General features: G+C 45.8%; 1 protein-coding gene across 2 annotated transcripts in view; it reads left to right on the forward strand.

Annotated features, from left to right (window-relative positions):
• The window catches only part of LOC135901680 (choline transporter-like 1), a 39,247-nt gene extending 19,540 nt beyond the window's left edge, over positions 1-19,707 (forward strand). Inside the window, exons 2-3 of one of the 2 annotated variants that reach the window (XM_065431521.2) lie at positions 7,602-7,782; positions 16,334-19,707. In XM_065431521.2, the coding sequence (XP_065287593.2) occupies positions 7,602-7,782; positions 16,334-17,926 (1,774 nt within the window). In that variant the 3' untranslated portion in view covers positions 17,927-19,707. The remainder of the gene's footprint in view (positions 1-7,601; positions 7,783-16,333) is intronic. The other variant, XM_065431520.1, reaches the window with a different exon arrangement.
• Positions 19,708-22,574: the final 2,867 nt, after the last annotated feature.

Consider the following 22,574-nt stretch of genomic DNA (forward strand, 5'->3'; position numbering starts at 1 on the left):
GTTTTTCTATATTCTCCTTTCCTTTCTGTTTTCATATCACAAGTTACAAATGCTCCAATCTTCTCAATTTACTTTCTTTTCATTAACACATGTACGCCTAAACTTTAAAAAGTAAATTTTAAAATATTGTTTGGTAAAAAGGCTGTCAGTGCCTTGAGAATGCAGTATCAGCAGTTTATTAATAGAAAATTTATGTGTAACTGTTGGCTTTGAGCTGTCCTACATATAGGGCACCAGGCAAATGCACTCCTTATTGGCGTGATAGGATTTAAGCTATTTATTTCGCACTCTGGTGTCATTTTTCACAACGCACGGTAGCTTTCTTATGACAGTGGGAACAGATTGTTTGCCTATTGAGTAGAATCCCAAATTTATCCAATCGGGTAAATCAATTTTGTGCTTTCAGCTAATGCTGTTGGCTCTTTGAATGCAACCACTTATAGATCTAAGCTTTCTGGTATATGGCTGCCATGAGCTTTTGAAATGGGAGCAGGTCGGCTCTATCAATTCTTAAGCCATGTGCTAGAATGCATTCACACGCGTAAGGAGCGTATGCAGGTAGTTAAGAATACTGCTTCTTGCTCATACAACAGTGCAATATATTGCAATGGTTCAGTGAAGTCTCTTCCACCCTTGTTAGATTATATCGGGTGATTATAAAAGCCACCGACTCCTGACCACGGCATTTGAGAACTTTTTATCCAATGTCTAATTATCAGGTGCTAGTGTTCCACAATCTGACCGTTAGACACGACTGCAGTTGTACTGTAGCGTTTGCAGTGATAGACGATTGCATCAGAAGTGCAATCAGCTTGGTAATCAAGGCCTTGTACCCATAATTTTAAAATTACATCAAATTTTCACGAATACTGTATCAGTTTGTAGGAAAGATGCACAAAAGAGAGCACCTGAAAGCTCCTTATCCTATCTCATGTATAATCCAAGCATTGATTAACTTACAGAACATAGTAGTTTGTGTGATGTGCAAGAAAAGTGGCCGCTTTGTCTACGAAAAATTATTTGAATGTATCTATTGCAGGCAGGGTTGCATCTTGACCGATTAGCATGCCGCAGGACTAGGTGCTAGGAAAACATTCAGGTCATGCTTGCGCTTACTTGGTGCATACTTTTTCATATTTTACTGGTGGCTCAGGGATAAACATGTCATTGATACGAGCCGCCGCAGTTGTGTTAATGGCGTGATAAGTGACACTCCAAGTGACGTCAGCAGGGGCTCTACAAAAAGCGAATACCTGAATGAGTGCAGCCAGACAACATTCTAGTGGCCGCCCAATAAAGTACTACACAGCCTTCTTATCACTTCTTGCTTTCTTGAATCCGCAAACATCACAACTGGCCGCGAGGATGGCGGAAGCAAGGCGATACACAGGAAAGAAGCGCTGAAGGTGGGCAACCAAGCACTGAAGCAGCTCTCTGAGGACTGCTCGACGCATCCGCACCTATGACACAAGACGACAACACTTCCGAGATGGCAGCCTCCGGTCAGAATGGTCAAGTAGAAGCCTTGATTGACAAAACTGTGAGTGACTGGCCATCTTATGAAGAATGTCTGATTTCCTTTTTTTTTGCAGTGAACAAAGTTCCCGAAGACCTCAAGGTGCATGCTTTGCCAAGCATTATTGGGCCAAAGTCGTTCAGCCTCTTGAAGTCTCTGGCCGCACCAAATAAGCCGTCGCAAAAGATGTTGAACATACTAACAGAACTGCTTCGGAGTTACTTCACTCCGAGAGTGTCTGTGATCGGAGAGTAAGCAAAATTTCAAAGAAATCGGCTGCAACATGGAGGTATCGCACAGTATGTAGCCAAGCTCAGAAAACTAGCCTAAACCTGTGAATTCGGCAACTTTTTGGACAAATTGCTCCAAGACAGGTTTGTGTGCAGTTTATTCCATACCGACATTCAGCGATACTTACTTGAAGAAGATAAAACGCTGACTTTCCGAAAGGCCGTTGAGCTAGCACTGGCTCTGGAAGAAGCCAAGAAAAACATTGAGGAAGCGTATGCAAAAGAAGCTGCCGATGAATTGCTCAAAATGGGCACCAAAGACGAAACCAAAAGGAAGTGATTTTTTTAGTGTTTTCAGTATCTTTAGCCTTCAGTATCATGGGCATGTTATCAGTAAGATGGGCGTCAAACCAACAAACGAGTTCAAGCTCTTCTGAAAGCCCCAGAGCCTACTAATACCCCTGTCAAGCGGGCAAGTTAAGTGCACTTACGGCGAGTGCACTCGGTTTTTAAGTGCACTTTCCCAAATCTTAACGTCGCAGCGGATAGTACTCTCAGATGAGTGCACTCAAGTCGGAGTACGTTCACGGAACGCACTTTGCTGGCCGAGTACGTAGCCTCGCCGCCAATGGTTTGAAGGAGTGCCTAGCCTCGCCGCCAGTGCTTTCAACGACGCAAAATGTAATGCATAGGAAAAGGACACAGAAGTTCATTTCAGTTAGTGAACAACTTTTAACAATATAATTTGTGTTTAGCGAGAAGCGAAACAGGCGCGACGGTGCATGCGCCCTGCCCTAGCGGATTAGTCGCAAAACGTTTTGAAAGGGTCGCGCGCATGGCCGCGCACTGGGGAGTCCCCGAAAAAGACAAAAAAGCGCTCGGATGTGCGCTGCTGCAAGCACTCGTGCCGTGTACTGCATTGAAACTCTACTGATATGTAGCTCGACGTCGGTGCGATGTCGAAAACGTGCGTAGCGTAAGACCGCAACTCCACTTTAAAAGGGAAAGTGGCCAGGGCATCGTCCGAGTTCTCTGGACTGCACTGTGAACCTAGTAGTTGCCGCCTTTCATGAGTGGCTCGCTAATTTAACGAAAAACCTATGCGTTACACTTGGGCGACACTTAAATACATCACATTGCTGACGTCTTTTTGCAGTGTCGCTGCTCACTTGCTGGTGGTGGCAGTTTGTTCCTGACTACCCGTACTCGTAGGGTGCGGCAACACTGGGTCGATACGAGACCGACAAGACGCTCACTCCTATGATTGACCGACTATTGTACGTCACTGAAACCTTTTTATCATACCAGGTTGCCAACGACGCAACTGACGAGCGCGAGTTGTACTGCAGCAGGCTTTTATGTCGAAGGCACCGGCAAAATCAGCGTGTTAACCATCGTTCGACCGAACCCCGTGTGATCAGCCATCGAACCGACAACACAATAGCGACAGCGTCTTTGCTTGTACATATAATTGGTCGTGCTCAAAATGAGTCATATACGCCTACCAAGTCGAAATGCACAAGGTTTAACCCTCTCAAGCCATGCCCACGAAGTTTGAGCCAATGTTGATCCTGTTCAGTGAAGGTTAACCTGGTGCCGTCATGTTCGTGCACTCGCTACCGGCGAACCTGAATTGAAGTGTAAGCAGTTAGGTTGAGGGAAACTGCTTTTATAGTTCAATTCTGGCCTTAGAGATTTGAAATCAGCTACACTTCGCACGGCGCGCACACAATGAGCGGTAAGCAGCGACACAGCGCTGTGCCAACGTCTGTACGTCACCGTACCTGTAGGCTGTCGGCCGCATTTGCTATGTATATGGGTGGGCCTGTGCGTGTTGCTTTGCCGACACATTTCTCAATTTCAGAGATGCACTGTTTGCCTCTGCGTCAAGTGGCAAACAAGAGACGGTGTATTTGATATACAGCAGCATAAACAACTGCCTCGCTCATTTATACCAACTCCATGTGAGCGGTGGCATCCGCGTGTTTTCGTGAGAGAACATGTCCTACAAATGAGCACTTATGCGAGCACAGTATTCTCTAATAATGCTCTATGTCACGCTAAAACTGTAAGTATGATGGAGTTAAAGAAAAGCGAGAATGAGTTAACAGCCCGTAATATGTGTATCTGGATCACAGTTGCCGTTGTTTAAGTGGTTCGGCCACTCATATTGACTCGTCTTGGGGTGTAACCACATGGCACATATGCGCAGATATGCACGCTTTGCTACATTTTGACACTATTATTTGACGATATTATTGACGATGTTATCGTCAATATTTGACGATAACAACCTGTGGCTGTAGATGTCGATGTAATCCAGCGCAGAAGGCTGCGCTCGAAGACTTTTTGAATATGCGAAATGTCTAAATAATGTGTAAAAAGAATACAAAAAGTGATGTCCAAGTGCAGAAATCGGTGTCAAATTCCAAGGCAGCCGTGCTGCCAAACGGAACTCAGCCTGCCTTTATCGGCCGCACTGTTTGCAGAACAGCGCACTCGGGCCTGCTCACCTAGTAGCCATTGAGTGCTACATGGCTTCCGGAACGACATGCTGTCCCGAAGAAGCTGTTAATAATGATTTGCAATCCACGAAATGCACAACTGATGCACACTCAACGTGGGCGCAGGCACACAAATCAACCGGCGAAAGCCCCGGGACCCTTCCAAAACGTTTTCAGCGGCGTGCGGCAGAGGGCAGCACAGGAAAATGAAAGAGACGGATTGGCAACGCTTGCTAAACTCTTCTACAGATTGTTACCGAAGGATGCCTCCTGGTCCTGGGACCGAAAATGTGAGGGACACCCAGTAATCATGCGAAGCAAGGAACTCGCCCGAAGCTATGTATGGTGGCCATCTGTGGAAAAAGATCTTGAGAATCAAGTGAAACACTGCATGCCATGCCTGCAGCAGCGCAACATGCTGCAAAAGGCACCACTGCACCCGTGATCGTGGCCTATGCAACCATGGTCACGTGTACATATTGACTTTGCAGGCCCATTCCGTAATCGTATGCTGTTAGTTGTTTTAGATGTGCATTCAACATGGCCAGAGGTGTATGTCATGGCAAGTGTGTCCGCGCAAGCAACCATAGCAAATTTACGCGAATTGTTCGCACGATAGGGCGTGCTGGAGGCAATCGTAAGCGATAACGGTGCACAGTTCACACCATCTGAGCTCAAAGCGTTTATGAAAGAGCACGCCGTCCGGCGAGTTTTCACTTCTGCTTATCACCTGAGCAGCAATGGATTGGCTGAAAGGTTTGTGCAGACATTAAAGAACGCTCTACACAAAGGCCCCCAGAAAGTCTTGAAGAAACATTGTCCAAATTCTTGATGGTGTATCCGAACATGCCACATGCGACGACATTCGAGACACCTTCTTATCTTTTTTTTGGTCATCAACTGTGCACTCGTTTGGTTGCACTGAAGCCTGCTTTATCGCATACTGCCAGCACAAGTCAGTTCCAGCAAATGATGCGGCCATGTAGCGATCATACTGTGTTTCAAGTGAACGATGAAGTTTTGTTGCGCAATTTCAGGAGCGGACCAAGATGGCTCAATGCAACCATTTTGCAGCGGACGGGGCCAGTATCATACAAGGTCAGGGTGCAGACACCCAATGGACCCTGTACGTGGAGGCGACACAAGGACCACTTGCGACAAGCCTCTGCTGCGACGGTGACGTCCCTATTCGCGATGGAGGAGGAGGCCGAAATGTGCCTTCCAGCCCTTGCAGTTGGTCCACCAACATCAGCCGCTGCCTCCGAAACTAATCTACACCCGTGGTCAGTGGAAACAGCCCTACGAAGCGGTACCCTCAACGAGTTAGGAAGCCACCTGACTGATACCACCCATCCTGACTCTCCAAATTGCAGTGGAGGAAGTGATACGAGCTGCCGCAGTTTTGTTACTGGTGTGATAAGTGACACTCCATGTGACATCAGCAAGGGCTCTACAAAAAGCGGGTACCTGATCAAAAATAACGTACAGCGCGAAAGACAAGGACTGCGAAGACGACATACACAGTGCTGACTTCCAACAACATTTAATTGCGTTGCCACATCGTGTGTATATATACAAAAAAGGGCATGCACAGAAAAAAAGGCAGTCACATGGGGTGTTCTAACAGCAAGTCACTGAACTAAGAGCATGGTCACCAAAAAAATAAAAAAAACATTACGATTTCTATCTGTTTAGATACGTGACTTCACCAGGGGTCAGCGCGATAGAGGGGGGACTAACGCAAATACTACCAAGTTTTCTGATGAAATCAGCTTCCACAATTTCCCTAGGGAGCTGTGAGCTGTCTCGCTAAAGCTTCAGTATCTTCAAAGAGGGGCACGCAGCCGCAGTCCCGGCAACGGATGCCCAAGTGGCCTTGTACAGTGCTGTGGACGCTGTTGCAGTGCTTTCAGTCGATCGTTTAAGCACCTGCCTGTCTGTCCAACATATTTACTGCCACAAGACAGGGGAATTCGGTAGACTGCATTTGTTGCGCACGTCACAAAACCTGATTGAGAGGGCTCATCATGTTTTGTGCACCTCAGAAGCTGAGCCCTCTCAATCAGGGAACCAGCTGGCTGAAACACGCAGGTTTACAGTGCTACCATATGTGCATGATGTCTCCCATAGGCTAAAGAAAATTGGTCAGTGTGCAAGAATCACAGTCGTTTTCTAAGCCCCGAAAAATTGGCAAGGCTCTGTAAGCGTGTAAACGCGCCTAAATCGCATCAGAGTTGTTGCTCTGTCGGGCGCAGAAAATGTTTTGTGATGTGCGCAACAAATGTAGTCTACCGAATTCCCCTGTCTTGTGGCAGTAAATATGTTGGACAGACAGGCAGGTGCTTAAACGATCGACTAAGAGAGCACTGCAACAGCGTCCACAGCACTGTACAAGGCCACTTGGGCATCCATTGCCGGGACTGTGGCCGCGTGCCCCTCTTTGAAGATACTGAAGTTTTAGCGAGACACAGCTCACAGCTCACTCAGGAAATTGTGGAAGCTGATTTCATCAGAAAACTTGGTAGTATTTGCGTTAGTGCCCCCTCTATCGCACTGACCCCTGGTGAAGTCACGTATCTAAACAGATAGAAGTCGTAATGTTTTTTAATTTTATTTTTCTGGTGAGCATGCTCTTAGTTCAGTGACTTGCTGTTAGAACACCCCATGTGACTGCCTTTAATTTTCTGCGCATGCATATATATACACACAATGTGGCAACGCAATTAAATGTTGTTGGAAGTCAGTGCTGTGTATGTCGTCTTCGCAGTCCTTGTCTTTCGCGCTGTACGTTATTTTTGATCATGAATTTCCAACTAGCTCAAGCAACCACCCGGGTACCTGCACGAGTGCAACCAGACAGAATTCTAGCTGCCACCCAATAAAGTACTATGCAGCCTTCTTATTGCTTCTTGCTTTCTTGAATCCGCGAAATCACAGGCATCATCACTGCCTTACAAAAATTTGCATCCTGCTTTACTTGGCAAATAGTTCATGCCCATGGCACATTCATGACTGCTTTCCTTGTCTGTTATATTAATGCAGTGTACTTTTAGGTGGAATAATAGAGTCTGTTGAGTGCACCTCATCACAAGTGTCTGTGTGTTTGAAAATTATCTTCAGCCTTGGGGGGGGGGGATTTGTTTGCAATAGCCTGATCAAAATATATTTGCCCTCCTAAATGGACCAAGAGAATTCCTGATTACGTTAGTTTATTTTTGGTAGGATGTTTGGCCCACCGATTACTATAGGTTCTCGAAACTTAACTCAATCTGCCTAGTGGCCTACATATGTGTGCAAGACGGCAGGAGACCTGCAACCATGCTTAACAGACATGTGTTTCTTCTCATGCAGTTATTCAGCAGCTTGTTTGGACACACACCTGCCGTCTGCTGCCCAGATTTCTGCGACGTCACTGGTCTTCAGACGGCGTCACCAACAGTTGCCAAGCCACTTTCCATGTGACGTCACACTGCCCGGTCTACTTGTACCTAGTCCTAACAGACTGGTCCTTATGTGGGCAAGACGGCTGCAGGTCTGCAATCAAGCTTAACAGACATGTTTTTCTTGTGCAGTTATTCAGCGGCTGGATTGGACATATACTATAGTAATACCATAATTCCTATGGTATTAGGGCATTACTAAAAGCTAGATGTTACTTTGACTTGACTACTTTGATCATTTCATGTTGTGCATTCACAGTCATCTAAATTATTGTATTGCTCCCTGGGGTCAAACATATCTTTACCACCTTTCTTCCCTCCAACATGTACAGAATCAAGCCATTCACATTCTCACCTGGAGCAGCCGACGTTCACGTTACTGATCTGTACCGGGAACCGCACTTACTCTATTGACAATCTAACCAAATTTAATGTCTGCACATTTGCTTATCAAGCAGTAAAAAACCATAACCTTCTCAAATTTGTTCTTATCCGACACCTTACTAATTCAAATATTACGTGCTTTTCCTCCAATAACAATTTTATACTCCCTAAGGTACGAACTTACTGTGGTTCACAAAGAGTAGCATTTGTTTTAATCAAACTTTGGAATTCCTTGCCTTTTAACATTAAGTTTGCCTTTTCTATATCATCATTCAAGCATCAGCTTCGCAATTTCATGTTTAACCTGAAGCACTGTTTATTGAATATGTCTTTTAAAACACAACTTCAGCTCTGTCGTTTTTAATACTGTTTGCTTCATTTCCTACTTCAGCTTAAGCCTTCTCCCTATCATTTTATATTTTCCATTGTACTATTCTTTTGCCTCATTATGTATTTGCATTTTTGTATTTTTATAATTCGCAGCTTTTTTTTTGTCAAGTAGTAATGGTGTTTTTTAACTTCATAAAAGGTCCCCCTACAGTGGTTTACACTATGGGACCTTTTTCTGTACTAAATATCAATATTTTTGTATCTGCACTAAGTATTCAATAAACTTCAAACCCACGTCGTTTTTCGAACCACTTGACGCCGACTCATATCATGAGAAGCCAACAAACAAGGACACCAAGAAAAACATAGGGGAAATTACTTGTGCTTCTGAATTAAACAAATGACAAATTAATGGCAATGAAACAGGATGAAAAAACTTGCCGCAGGTGAGGAATGATCCCACGTCTTCGCATTACGATGCATAATGCAAAGACGTGGGATCATTCCTCACCTGCAGCAAGTTTTTTCATCCACTTTCATTGCCATTATTCTAACATTTCTTTAATTTAATTCGGAAGTAAAAGTAATTTCCCCTATGTTTTCCTTGGTGTCCTTGTTTGTTGGCTTCTCATGATACGATTAATAAAAATCGGGCCTCTCGGTTAACCCCCTTTCCTCTCGTTCTTACATGACGCCGACTCAGAAATTCTTCAAGATAGCAATGAATCTGTCGTCCTAGCAACCTGCGATGTCACTTGTGTTTAGTGACATTGCAGGAAAGGCGGACCCCAGACACCGATGCATGACATCACCAACAATTTCCATGCCACTTTCCATGTGACGTCACACTGCCCGGTCTACTTATACCCAGCAATAACAGACTGGTCCTTCAGTGGCCAACCTGGCAGCAGGCTTGCTGTCTTGCCCAATGTTACTTCCCCAATGTTGCCGAAGTAACAATGTTTGTCTTTTGCTGCTGTCTTGACCAGACAGGATGAAAAGTGTATTTTTGAGTTGTCTATAATTTTTCGCTGACCTACTCCGGTGCGGCAACATAGAGCGAAATCCAGGGCCTAGTTGTTCAGTTATAGGTGATGAACGCTTGGGTACTAAAGTTACCAATACATCAATAAGTGACCACGAGTTTTTCCTCAGTGTTCTTGAAGGCCAGAAAGAAATCATTTGCCGTCTGAACAAATTCACTGCTGCACAAAATTCGCTGACTGACACGTTAGCACAATACAAAACCAGGCCTGATTCTCTCGAGTCGCCCTTTACTCGCTTATCAGCAACTCACAAGAAAGTCACGGCTGTGGAAACTTTAGTACAATGAATTGAAAACACTGTTGCCACTATCGCAGAAAAAGTTGACGGACTTGAAAACCAAAGCCGTCGAAACAATATCGTCATTCATGGCCTCGAGGAACTAGAACACGAAAGCCTGGGAACACTTTTTGACACATTAACCAGAGACCTTTTAAAGGGTAAAAAATGTAACAATTCAGCGAGCAGAAAGATGTCACAGGCTTGGAGTGGAATCCACAAAAAAAATTTGACCGGTTTTAAAGCCTAATGATTACCGCGAAAAGGTTTTAATCTTTAGGAACTGTTCGAAGCTGAAGGGATATGACCAGTATTTTGCAAAAGATTTATCACAAAAAGTACATGCTATTAGAAAAAAATTTCACGATATCACTGCAAGCAACAGGAACCGCTATAGTCAAGTCCCAAAAGTCATAATGTCGCAGCAGTCGTTATGCATAAACAACTAAGTAGGTACACACTTACCAATGTTTGCACAGAGATGAGCAATGACCTTATTTATACAGGCTGGCAACTGCAAGCTTTTTGATAAGAAATCTGAGGAGTTACTGCCAATGAAGTGTACTGCTACATGTAGGACACTAGGCATACCATAAGAACCTGCGTATAATACGAACCTGCTTATAATACGAGGTGAAATTTTTGGGATGCGAAATGGAAAAAAAAAGTATTATCTGCGTATAATACGAGTTAGGAAATTTCGAGGAAAACACTTATTTAAATTGCACTCCACTTCAATCGCTGTCTTCCTCAGCTGTGCTCTCTTCGGATAGTTCCTTGTCGGGCGCACCTTCCCAGAGGCACTCATCCTCTGTGCCATCGAGCGCGTTCGAGATGCCGCACTTCTTGAATTTGCGATGCACAAAGTCCTCTGGTATGCTGGCCCATGTGTCCACAATCTGCTTGCATAGCGTGGCTGGCGAAGCCCGCTTCAACCGCCCGGTTGGCGTCGCTGCAGGCTCACGTGAGCGCATCTAATCTGCGTAATACTGCTTGACCGCATACTTGAACGGCTTGTTCACGCAAACATCTAAAGACTGCAGCTGAGACGTCATCCCACCTGGGATAACGACGAGTTCAGTGCTAGAATTCGAACTACAGCCTCTTCACTGAGTTGGCCAAATGGCAACAAAATGCATCCAGCACGAGGATGGATGGGAATGACAACAGTGCGCCAGGCTGCCTACACCAGACGGACTTTCTCCAGTCGAGCACAAAATTCTCATTCATCCAGCCTTTCTCATAGCATCTCACGACCACATTTGCTGGCAGCTCCTCACCTTTAAGCACGCCTTGCGCTTGAAGACAACATATCTTGCGTCCATCTGCCGTGCATGACAACATGACACTAACTCGCAATTTCTCGTTGCCATTGAACCAGCCATAAACTTGTTTAGAGCCCTTTTTGTGCACGGTGAGTGGCGATGGCATGTCCAGATAAACTGGCGTTTGGTCAGCATTGCCGATTTGCCCTAGCTGGTAGTTCTTGGACTTGCGCAGTGAAATAATGTGGCACTGGAAATCCAGCAGCAGCTCTTCAAATGATTCAGGCAGCTTTTTCAAAATTGAAGTTCGGTGGCGTAAGGAAAATCCAGCACGGCACATGTAGCGATAAATCCAGTGCTTGCTCACTTTGAAGGTGGAGCTCTAGCACCTTTTCTTTCGCAAGCTCCTTAGCTTTTGCCTGCATAAGCTCCACATTCACAGCTAGATGTGCGGCTCGCTGTTGGTGTACGAACTCCATCAGGGCGAGTTCGATTTCTGGGAATGTCCCAGAAATCTCTTCGGGCCGCGAAAGCTTCTTTGCGTTCTGCTGCATGCGAAAAGGGCTTCCTTCTGTCGACGCCATCCGCGAATGCTTGCCTCATTGACGCCAAACTGCCACCCGGCATATTTACAATTGCTAGTAGGTACAGCGGGGCGTGGCGCTTTTCACTGCACTCGACATTTCTGCACAGGCGCGAGTAAGAGTGGGTGCGAGAGAGAAAATCTGGGGGCCTTTGCTCCTTGAATACATGAGTCTGCCTAGGCACAGCGGAGGAGGTTTCTTAACATGTATTGTATGCGTTTGTCCCCTAGGCATGCCGGCATTGCGGAGTGCGGTCCAGTTTATGCTCTGCCGCAGGCTGCCCACGTGGTGAGGCAGAGGGCAGAGATGCCCCATTTGGTGATCGCTGTGTCTGAAGGGGCAAGGTTCTCACTGGCATTGTATATATCACGGTTGCTTTTTTAGTCGCAGCGATAAATTGCATTTTTTACAAGTACTGCTCCAGCAGAGCACATGTAACTGGCAAACGGAGGCCTCAGGATAGCACCTGAAGTTACATTGAATCAGGCAGTGCAGGATCTCCAGGGCACCCAAGCGGTAGCAAGGGAATCAAAGCTGGAAGTGGGGCGGCCCATAGGTTCGGGCCGCGGAGGCCGAAGCGTACCAGGGGGTGTTTGCATAAAAAGTAGGCTGTCCGTGATAGCGGACAGCCGATCTTATACTCTCCTAGCACGTGCAGGCCTCTGCGAGCCCCAACCCATGGACCAATCTGGGTTCTAGCTTTGATGTCCCTGTTGCCGCTTTGGTGTCTTGGAGGCGCCGCCAATAATGCAAAATAATGACACAATGTTTTAATTAGTAAAACGCAAGATTGAATAAATATAATTGCGCTGAGTCGCCAACTTGCGATGCTAAGTTCAGCACTACCGCGCCCCGTGACTGCTGCCGGCACGCGCTTGTCTTCGTCGTCCTTTTTTGTCCCTCATCTATGTGTGCGCTGTAAGTGACGATTGATATAGGGACAAGTGCATACAACATGTGCTATGAAACTCCTCCGTAGTGCCTAGGCAGAGTCGTATATTCAAGGAGCATAAGTCCCCACATTTCCTCTCTCGCACCCTCTCTTACGCGCATGCGTGCAAACATCCGTCGTTTCCGCAAGTGCCACGCCCCGCTGTACCTACTAGCAATTGGAAATACGCCTCCCGGCCGCACTTTAGCTCAAATAACATTTCTCTTGAAAGCAGCCGAGTACAGTTTTCGTGGTCCAGACATCTTGGTCCTTCAATGCGGAATAAAAAAGATGCATTTCGCGAAGCATGGTTTGTACTTGTGCTGCCAAGGTGTGCACTCAACATCAAAGAAACAATGCTGTAATCATGCAGCAATAACGGAACCAAAACATCTAGCCCATATTTATGACTGAAATTTTTGTTTGGATTTGCATATAGTACGAAGCAAAAATTTGGTACACTAATAATAGGGAAAAAGCCTGATATTATATGCGGGTTTTTATGATATATGGGTTAAAGGCCGTATCCTATCAGTGCCACTATACTCCACGCTGTGTTCACTGAATTCATTGATTGGCTATCTTCTTTCCCCTTCATTGCCTTCTTTTTTTCTGAAATGCTGGTATACCACATGCTTGTACACCCTGTAATGTCACACTTTTCATGGAACAATAGACAAAACCAGTGTATCAAACTGGAACTGACGCAAAAACCGGAAAGAAGCATTATTCTTCCTTGAACTGCAGCGTTCCAATCTTCTCTTTGGAGTGAAACTGAAAGGAAGAAATGTTTTTTCATTCAGGTTACCCACCTTTTCTGGAACTTTTCATCCATCTCAACTGTGCTACTTCATATGCAAATACACACCATGTTCCTGTGACTTTAGAGCAGCTGCACCATTAGTATTTGTTTTCAGCATATTACGTCGGGGGCAGACTAGGTTATGGCAATAATATTGCATTGCGTGGGATGTGTGGGCTCACCAGACTATGGTGTGTGCAAAGTACCCTAGACAATGGTGCACATGTACTTGTTGCTTGTGAATGGAAGACATTGATCGCTTTGTTCGCGTCAATTAACAATAGGTCGTTCAGTGAAAGTGTGTTACTGGGTCATTGAATGGACGTATCAACAAAATCGAGCCATCAAGGCTCTCTTAAACTTGACTATTAGATTTTGACTATCTTGTACAAATGTGAGTCGTGAGGGTAGTCCTGATCATTAAGTGTCACATTTAAGCACTTTGTATATAGAGTGTAATCTATTGTTAGGTTTTAAAAATGTGCATCACTACCGATTACAGTGGTGCTTCTCCCGTGAGTTTTCAGCCGTCTTGTCACCATATATACATAGATGTCAGTGAGGCGAGCTATCCGATTAGCTAACCACGTTGCTTCATCAATAATTTTTCCAACTTTATAATAACCAACTGTTCATAATAGTTGGAATGTTCGTTAATTTGTTTCTATAAAGAAAGTAACAGGATGAAAATACACAATGACAATTTGTCTCAAACACTTCCCTCGCACAGCAAGTATCATCTGCTTGCATTACAATGTGCTCTGTGTTGAAGCGAGCTGCGCATTCAGTGTTGGTCTTAGGTTTCTTTTGCGAGTATAATGAATTGCCCTAATTGGATTGGGGCTGCAAAGCAAGCGATTGGCAACATGTCAAAATGCATCCTTGTGTCCTTCTCTACAAGGTAACAGGCAAGTAGAGTGGCTAGAGCGAATTGGTGCCAGAATCTATGCATTTGTGGCCGTCACTTCATGCCGGAAGATTGCTACCACAACAAAGTTTTAGCATGTCCAGTATTCTGGTAAATGCAGGCAAACTGGGGGTTTTGCTGGATAGGCTGAGGCGCAAATGTGAATGGCATGCAGGGTGCAAATCTCAACCAGACAAGTGCAGAGCTAATATAGCAGTAACCAAGTGTATTCTACTTTGCCGCTGGTGTGAATTTTTGGCAGCAGTCTAGTCATGAACACGTTGTCTTTTTAAATGTTTAAATGTTTTTAACTTGGTTACAGCATTATTAGGTCTATATCTGGCTGGTTGAGCTCTGTGCCTCCAGGTGGCTACACCATGTTAGCCTCTCATGTTTACACCTCCACCCATCCGTCAAAGTTCCAAGCTCACCTGCGTTTACCAGAATACCAAACACACTTGGCACTAGAACGCTTGCTATGCATGCTGCTTGAATAGCTCTCACTGAAAATCGTTGGCCAGGCGGTTAGTTGAGAGGTTCGAGAGGCTTTAGGCATCGCATCATGATGCAGAACCAGTGAAGGCTGAGCTTAGCCCCAATTGCTCGGCAAACAAGTTGAGGAAAAGCGTGGCTAGGGAGGAGGGTAACTTGTAATCCTTCATAGTTCTTAATATGAGATGCTTCATTTATATTGTGGCATGAATGTTTTACTGCAGCTGTACCCTATGTGTACCCCATGTACCCTACTTGTCCAAACCATTTTTGGGACCGTTTAAGCCAGGCCTAGATTCAAGGCCGTGAATGGGCCCATCGAACACAAGTGTGCATATAATTGCATCCTACTGCCTTTCATCATCATTACTCCTCAGTCCCATATTTATCTCCTCTCCCCTTCCACCTGAGCAGAGCTGCAGGCTGTAGGACCTCTCTGCATTTTCTCTATATAGTATCCCCTCTCTCTCCCTCAATAAAGCTTTGCTTCACATAAATATGATCTTCATAGTTCTTTTGAAAACTATGTGCAGCCTGAACAAACAACACACACAAACTTTCAGGACAGCTTAACAGCAGTGTCAAATTATTTTACAAAATAAATTTATGCTGTTTTTCTGTAACTATTCTTTGGTTATGCAAATGAACTTGAACCCATTCAAACCTGCTTAAACCATTTTTCCTCTCCAGAGTTTAGCCGGAACAGACCTGTTTCTGGTAAACCAAAACGAAAACTGGAATTAAACAAGTTATGGTTAGACACTCAGGATGAAACGCTGTCGATGTCCATGTCTCGAGGGGCTTACGTGCATGCACTGTATATCTGGGCCAAAGTAGCATTGTGCAACCATTGAATACTGGTTCTTCTTTCTATTTCCTCAATATTGTGCAAATGCATGTATGGAATACTCAGACTCAGCTGTCTGTACGATCTTTGAAACCAAGTCAAAATGTGCTCAATGTACATATGAAGCAAATAATGAGTGTGTTCTAATCCTGGCCAGCATTGGAGACAGCCTATGTTCACAGCTAAGAAAGTTAATGGGACCATAGCATTTAGGGGACGTGAACAGAACAGCTGTCCTGGGTGTTCTTCCTTGTCTGCATCACCTAAGTGCTAGCGTCTCAATAACTATCAAACCAACTAGCCCAAAAGGGTTTAAGAAGACAGCTTTGAACCTAAGTAATGGAACAGATGAATTGCATAAAAGATGTCTCTACTACATGATGCCATCTCGCGTCGACACGAAAAAAACCAAAGAAAAGCACGTCACTTTATTTTATGCTTCTCGTGCGAGCCTATGAAAAACGCAAGATAGCTTATATTAAGCGCATTAGCAAAGTTAGACTACATTTTGGTGTGAGCGGACTTCCTACTTGTCAAGCTTGCAAGCCTTTTGCTCAGCTGTCATGTTGCTTGGACAGAGAAAAATAGCCTGCATCCTTTAATTTTGGCACTGTCTTCGTGAAGCTGTCACTATTGCTGGCTTAGTCAGAATTGCAACAAGATTGCTGCTGTTCACATAGCTGTCTATTTAGCGATCTGCGGAACACAGCCAATGTGATGAGAAGCAAACAATGTGCAACAACATTTTATCCTGAATGACTCCATTTTCCTCATGCAGGTGCGTCGTTTTGGTGAAGAGACGGGCTCGTCTCTGTGCCGTTATGATGTGGCAGCCAACAACCACTCTGCATTGTCCAATGCAACAGTGCTGGACCTCTTCGACAAGGAGCAGCAGACCACAGGGCTTGGCCCGTGCCCGCAACTTCCGGTGCCACCAAGCAAGCCTGTGCGTAATCACTGTGTTCCGTTCGGTGCCAGTTTAGATGTCTTCCACAGTATTTACGGATATCTAAACAGTGCCGACACCCTTCAGCAGATTGTCAGCAATTTATTTGCTGCGTGGCGAGAGGTATGCTCTATGCTGTCCTTTGCCTGCATCCTGTCTTTTGCAGTCGTCTTTCTACTTCAGAGATTTGCAGAATTGGCAGTGAAGGTCATCCTTATTTTGTCTGTGCTTTCTGTGATTGCCACAGCAGCTGTGCTCTGGTGGACTTACGTTGACATCAAGTTCGATCTGGACCTAATACCATTTGAACGCCTTCTCGAAGAAGCTGCTAAAAACGAGCACGCATTCCTTATTTTTTCCATTGGAGTGACACTGTTGGCCATAATTTTGCTGGTTGTTGCAGTAACAATGCACAAGCATGCTAGGCTGGCAGGAGCTTTGTTCCACGAAGCTGGACTTTGTATTCGCCACATGCCCTTTCTTTTAGTGCAGCCTGTGTGGACGTTGTCTGCTTTGGTGGCTCTGTTTGCAACATGGACTGTTGTTTTCCTCCACCTGGCCACTGCCGACTTTGCGAGCCGTGAAACTCGCCCTATTGCAGCTTTTGCTGGTGGCCCCATTGATGCAACGAATCTGACACCTGTTGCCGAGGTGCGACACTTCACTCTGGTTGCTTATGACCAGCCCTCTTGGGTTCGCTTTGCCTGGTGGTTCCAGCTGTTGTTCCTTCTCTGGGCGGCCGAGTTTATGCTCGCCTGTCAGCAGGCTGTCATTGCTGGGGCTGTTGCATCGTGGTACTTCTGCAAGGACCGCACAGCACTAGTGTGGCCCCTGGGCCGTTCTACAGCTCGCCTGGTTCTCTACCACCTTGGATCCATTGCCCTAGGTTCACTCCTTATACCGGTGTGCAGGATTCCGAGACTTGCACTTCTGGCCTTCCAGCAGCGGATTTTCGGGCGACGAGGGACTGAGCTGCAGTGCTTCAACCATGTCATCCACAATGCGTACACTGTGGTTGCCATTCGTGGAACATCTTTCTGCACAGCTGGTCACACAGCCTGCTCTGTGCTTTCCGAGAGCTCGCTCAGTCCCTTGGTTATCTCTGGCGATTTCTTGCTGTTCCTGGCCAAGTGTCTAATAACGTCTGTGGTTGGGCTGCTGGCTGTGGTGCTTCTTCGTGATAACCCTGAACTCCAGCTGTGTGCTGTGCCTGTGCTAGCCGTGGCAGTGTTCTCGTGTGTTGTGGCCCACTGTGTACTGTCCCTCTACGGAATGGTCGCGGATACACTTTTGCTCTGCTTCTGCGAGGATGTGCTCTCCTGGGAACCCGATCATCGAGATTTGTATGCGCCCGAGAGTCTTCACAGGCTGCTGCTGGGCGACACTGCATTGCTGCGTCCTCTCCCTGCACAAGTGCCTTGTTAGACGATCATTCTAGCTTAATGCAGAGAAGGGATTTGCAGTGGTCTAAAGCTGATGGCATTGTTCCTTTTCACTTACTAGTAATGAACAGAGTTATACTTGCTCATCTCATAGCTACATTTGCACCTGCATGTAGTTGAACCTGGTTATAATGAATAAGTTCACACTCAAAATAATTTGATATACCAGGCAATTTAATGTATCTAAACTTGCCTATAATGAACATCAACATACCTTTGCGATGTATTCTTTATATACTTGGCCGATTTTTCGGACATGCCCGGTAATTTGGAAGCCTCACAGCACCCTCACGCACCCCAAGAGCTAATGTATAAAAATGTCTGACATTTTGGATGCTGTAACCCCTAGCCGTTCGATTTCTCTGACTTTTTGCTGTGACCGCAGTTCCAAAACAGCAATAATTGAAAGCACAACTGCAGCAATTTTGATTTTCTCGCAGCATCGAACCAGCTCTCTCACACGCCACTAACAGCCCTAGCCACCGCACCAACTCTAAGGCTGGCTTCTTTGACGTTCACTACCAAGCCTCCTGTTCAGTGCTGTGCTTCTAATTGAAAGAATTTGCCACTGTCAGCAATGGCACCAGTTCCGCCTCTGTCATCCTCGCTGGTGGCTTTCTTTGTGCACAGAGTACAGCAAGGGCATTGCATAATGCTGGCTCCACAAAGTCAGCTTCACCACAATACAATGATGTTTGAGGTCAACCATATTCTATATAAATATTGCGGCTCCTAAGAGCTCAAAGGGGCCACTGTCACGGCACGGAATGTGTATATTCTTTAATACACGCGTGCACCTGCCGTTGCCTGTCACAATGCAAGCACCCATGCATCTAATAAGTGTCTGACAGGCCTTCAGAGCTATTTGGGTCGTGCCTTGGGCGATTTGAGCCCTTGGAGGCAGTAAAACACATGCATTCATTTTTTTCGTACTGCCTGATTTTTCAGACATTTCTGCAGCTGCTATGGAGGGACATTGACTGTATATAGATTTGTTATCTCCTTTGGAGAAAGCAAGTGAAGGAGTCATTTTATTGAAAACAACTGCACTAAGTAGGCAGTGATTTTTGCCCGTGCCTCCAACTGTTTCTCATGTCCACTTAGAATTACATTCTTAGTGCGCAAGATAGTGTGGACCTGCTCAAGTCCAATTCCTTCAGTGTCAGCACAATAATGTAATTCAAAAAGTGTGGTGTAAAATTATGTACTCCCTTGAAATGTCATATTTTCCAATGCTGTCTCGTTTCTGCAATCCCACTCTTTCTTCAATTCAGCATGGGTTTCGCAAGAGCTGCTATTGCAAAATGCAAATAATATTGTTTATACACAACATTCCTTCCTCTTTAGACAAAGGCCAAGTCATTACCTGTATTTTCTGTATTTTGCAAAAGTGTTTGGGGTGTCTCATGACTTGTGTTTCATCACTTACTGCTTCATAGTGAAATATTTATCGCGCACAATCGACAAGGACACAGTGAAGGGAGACAAACGAGCACTGTGTCCTTGTCGATTGTGTGCGCTAAATATTTCACTATGAATTCGTAGCAACTCGCCCAACTATAAGCTCTGCTGCACTTACTGCTTCTTAAGCTTAGTACTTCTAACATTGACCCTAATATTCTGAAATGAATAGAATGTTTCCTAACCAACCGCACCGAGTTTGTAACAGCTAATCATAATGCATCCCTGTACTGTGCCATAAAGTCAGATGTTCCTCAAAGCTCTGTCTTGGGCCCGTTACTATTCCATATTTGTATTGTTACGGGGATGTTGCGAGTATATAAAAACTATTTTACAATATATATACAGAAGGAGTCAGAACAGCTAAGATGGCTGACCACCAACAACACGCAGCAGCCAGCGTCTCCGATCTTTTTCCTCACTCTTCTCTCATCCTCCCTTAACAGGACCCCTGGGTGGCGAAGCGCCGTCTCGTCGCATGGCAGGCGAAGAATTGCGAGCGAAGTATGGCTTCAGCTGCGAAACATGCACGACGTCGACAGGCGTTTGACTTGAGGATGCATCAAAGTGTAGCAGCAAAATCTCATAATTGACGTCGTTAATTTGGCGTACGACTTCATAAGGCCCTGTGTAGCGAGAGAGAAGCTTCTGGGAGAGGCCAACCCGACAATAAGGTGACCAGAGGAGCACTCAAGCACTTGATGCGAACTTAACATCGCGATGGCAGGTGTCATAACACTCTCTCTGTATATGCTGTGAGCCGAATAAACGAGATTGGGCGACTTTACGTGCCATGCAAGCGCGATGGATGACTTCATGAGTGTACTCAAATGCAACACGTGGCACAGAAGGGAGGATGGTGTCAAACGGCAGTGTGAGGTCGCGACCATAGAAGAGATAAAAGGGCGAATATCCTGCGGTGTCATGTCGCGACAAGTTATACGCGAACTTCATTTAAGCCAGCTTGTGGCGTCCCAGTCGCGGTGAACGTTGGAGACGTACATCGACATCATGTCTGTGATTGTTCGGTTGAGACCGTAAGACCGTTCGTTTGTGGGTGATAGGCGGTGGACAGCTTGTGCTCAGTGGCACAAGAGCGGAGGAGGTCGTCCACAACTCGAGACAAGAACGAGCAGCCGCGGTCTGTAACTGTCGAGGTGCACCGTGCTGGAGAATGACGTCGTGAAGGAGAAAATCGGCGACGTCAGTCGTGCAACTAGTAGGCAGCGCCTTTGCTATCGCGTAGCGTGTCGGGCAATCAGTAGCGACAGCGATCCACTTGTTTTCCCTAGTCGTCAGAAAAGGGCCAAGCAGGTCAAGGCCTACACAAAAGAACGGTTCAGAGGGAACTTCAATGGGATGGAGTCGTCTGACAGGTGCCAGGGGTGGTTTCTTTCGGCGCTGACACAATTCGCAAGTTGCGACATAACGCACAGAGCATAGAGACCCTGCCAGAACCGGCGTCGTACGCCATCGTATGTACGCAAAACTCGAATGTGTCTCGCCGTCGATGCATGAAGTTGTCTTCCACCGTGGATGTCTTGAAGTTGTATGAGAATGTGGAGCGCAGATGATGAGGAAGGACAAGGAGCAACTAACGGCTGTCAGGGTTATAATTGTGGCAGTAGATGATGCCTTCATGCAGCACAAACATGCGGCAGTGGTGTCGATTCTGCCAGATTACACTGCGACGATGATAGACTGTAAAAATGTGTCGCATTGTTGTTCAGCGTGCATGTCGGTCATGTCAGTCAAAGCCATCACGCAGGTCACCGGATCATGCGCAGCAGGATCAGGGGGATCCACGGGGTGATGAGAGAGGCAGTCAGCGTCCCTGTGGAGGTGTCCAGTCTTGTAATGGACACGAAATGAAAATTCCTGGAGCCGCAAAGCCCAACGACCAAGCCGTCCAAATGGGTCCTGGAGGGAAAACGGCCAGCAGAGTGCGTGTTGGTCTGTGACGACCGAAAACAGGCGGCCGTACAAATGTGGCCGGAACTTGGCCACAGCCTAAACTAAAGCCAAGCGCTCTTGCTCGATGATGGAGTAATTTCTCTTGGCAGGTGACAGCAGGCGGCTGGCGTAAGCTATCACGCACTCGGTACCATTCTGGTGTTGGACGAGAGCAGCGCCGATGCCATAGCTGCTTGCGTCAGTGTGGACTTCAGTCGGTGCACATGGATCAAAGTGAGCAAGTATGCGAGGGGTGGTCAGACACCCGATGAGAGCGGCTAATGCATGAGCCTGCTCCGGGCCCCATGAGAATGGCATGTTCTTCTTTAGAGGATCTGTCATGGGCCGAGCAATATCAGTGAAGTTGCAATCATTATGCAAATAGATACGCTAATCAGTGTGGCAACTTTTTAATTTACCAAACATCACATAGAATACCGACCCCCCTTTAATATCCCCACCCTCACCTCAAGCTCGTGACTTTTTAGATGTGTGTTCAGTATTCTCACTCATGCAGATCTGCGTTCAGGCAACTAGAATATCAGCTACCACGGCGAATACACTAGACTTAGTCTTCACTAATCAACCCGATATAGTATCGCCTGTAACGTACCTGCCAGGAATTAGCGACCACTTACCTCTACAGTTCAATATTAAACTAGACCGTCCGAAAACTAAAAAGAAGAAAAAGATAATACGAGACTACTACAGAGCAAATTATCAGGCCATAAATAATGCGCTATCTTCGTTTATTGGCATTTTCCTTAATGGCTTTGAACACCGTAGTGTGCAAACTAATTGGAACATGTTCACAGCTATAGTCAACCATCTAACTGAACATTACATTCCTCAACGCACCATTACAACTCACACAAACTCTCCCTGGTACAATAATTACATTAAGCGTTTATCAAATAAAAAGAGGCGTCTCTACCGCATTGCAAAGCTTTCACCCACAATTGAACGCTGGGCATCGTATACTGCGGCGTCAAACACATATGTGCAAGCGCTCAAAGACGCCAAAAAGCACTTCGAATCACAGGTTCTCCCTTCAATGCTTGCCACTAATGTTAAAAATTTTGGCGCGCAATTATTCCTTCGACTGACAACAGTCTTGCCTTAACAGACTCTTCCGGTGTTCCGATTCCTTCTGACCTTTCTGCCACCATACTAAACCATACATTTTCAGAAAATTTCACAGCCACATCCAGCACATA

This window comes from Dermacentor albipictus, unplaced genomic scaffold (assembly GCF_038994185.2).
Source record: "Dermacentor albipictus isolate Rhodes 1998 colony unplaced genomic scaffold, USDA_Dalb.pri_finalv2 scaffold_16, whole genome shotgun sequence".
In the NCBI taxonomy this organism is placed as follows: Eukaryota; Metazoa; Arthropoda; class Arachnida; order Ixodida; family Ixodidae; genus Dermacentor; species Dermacentor albipictus.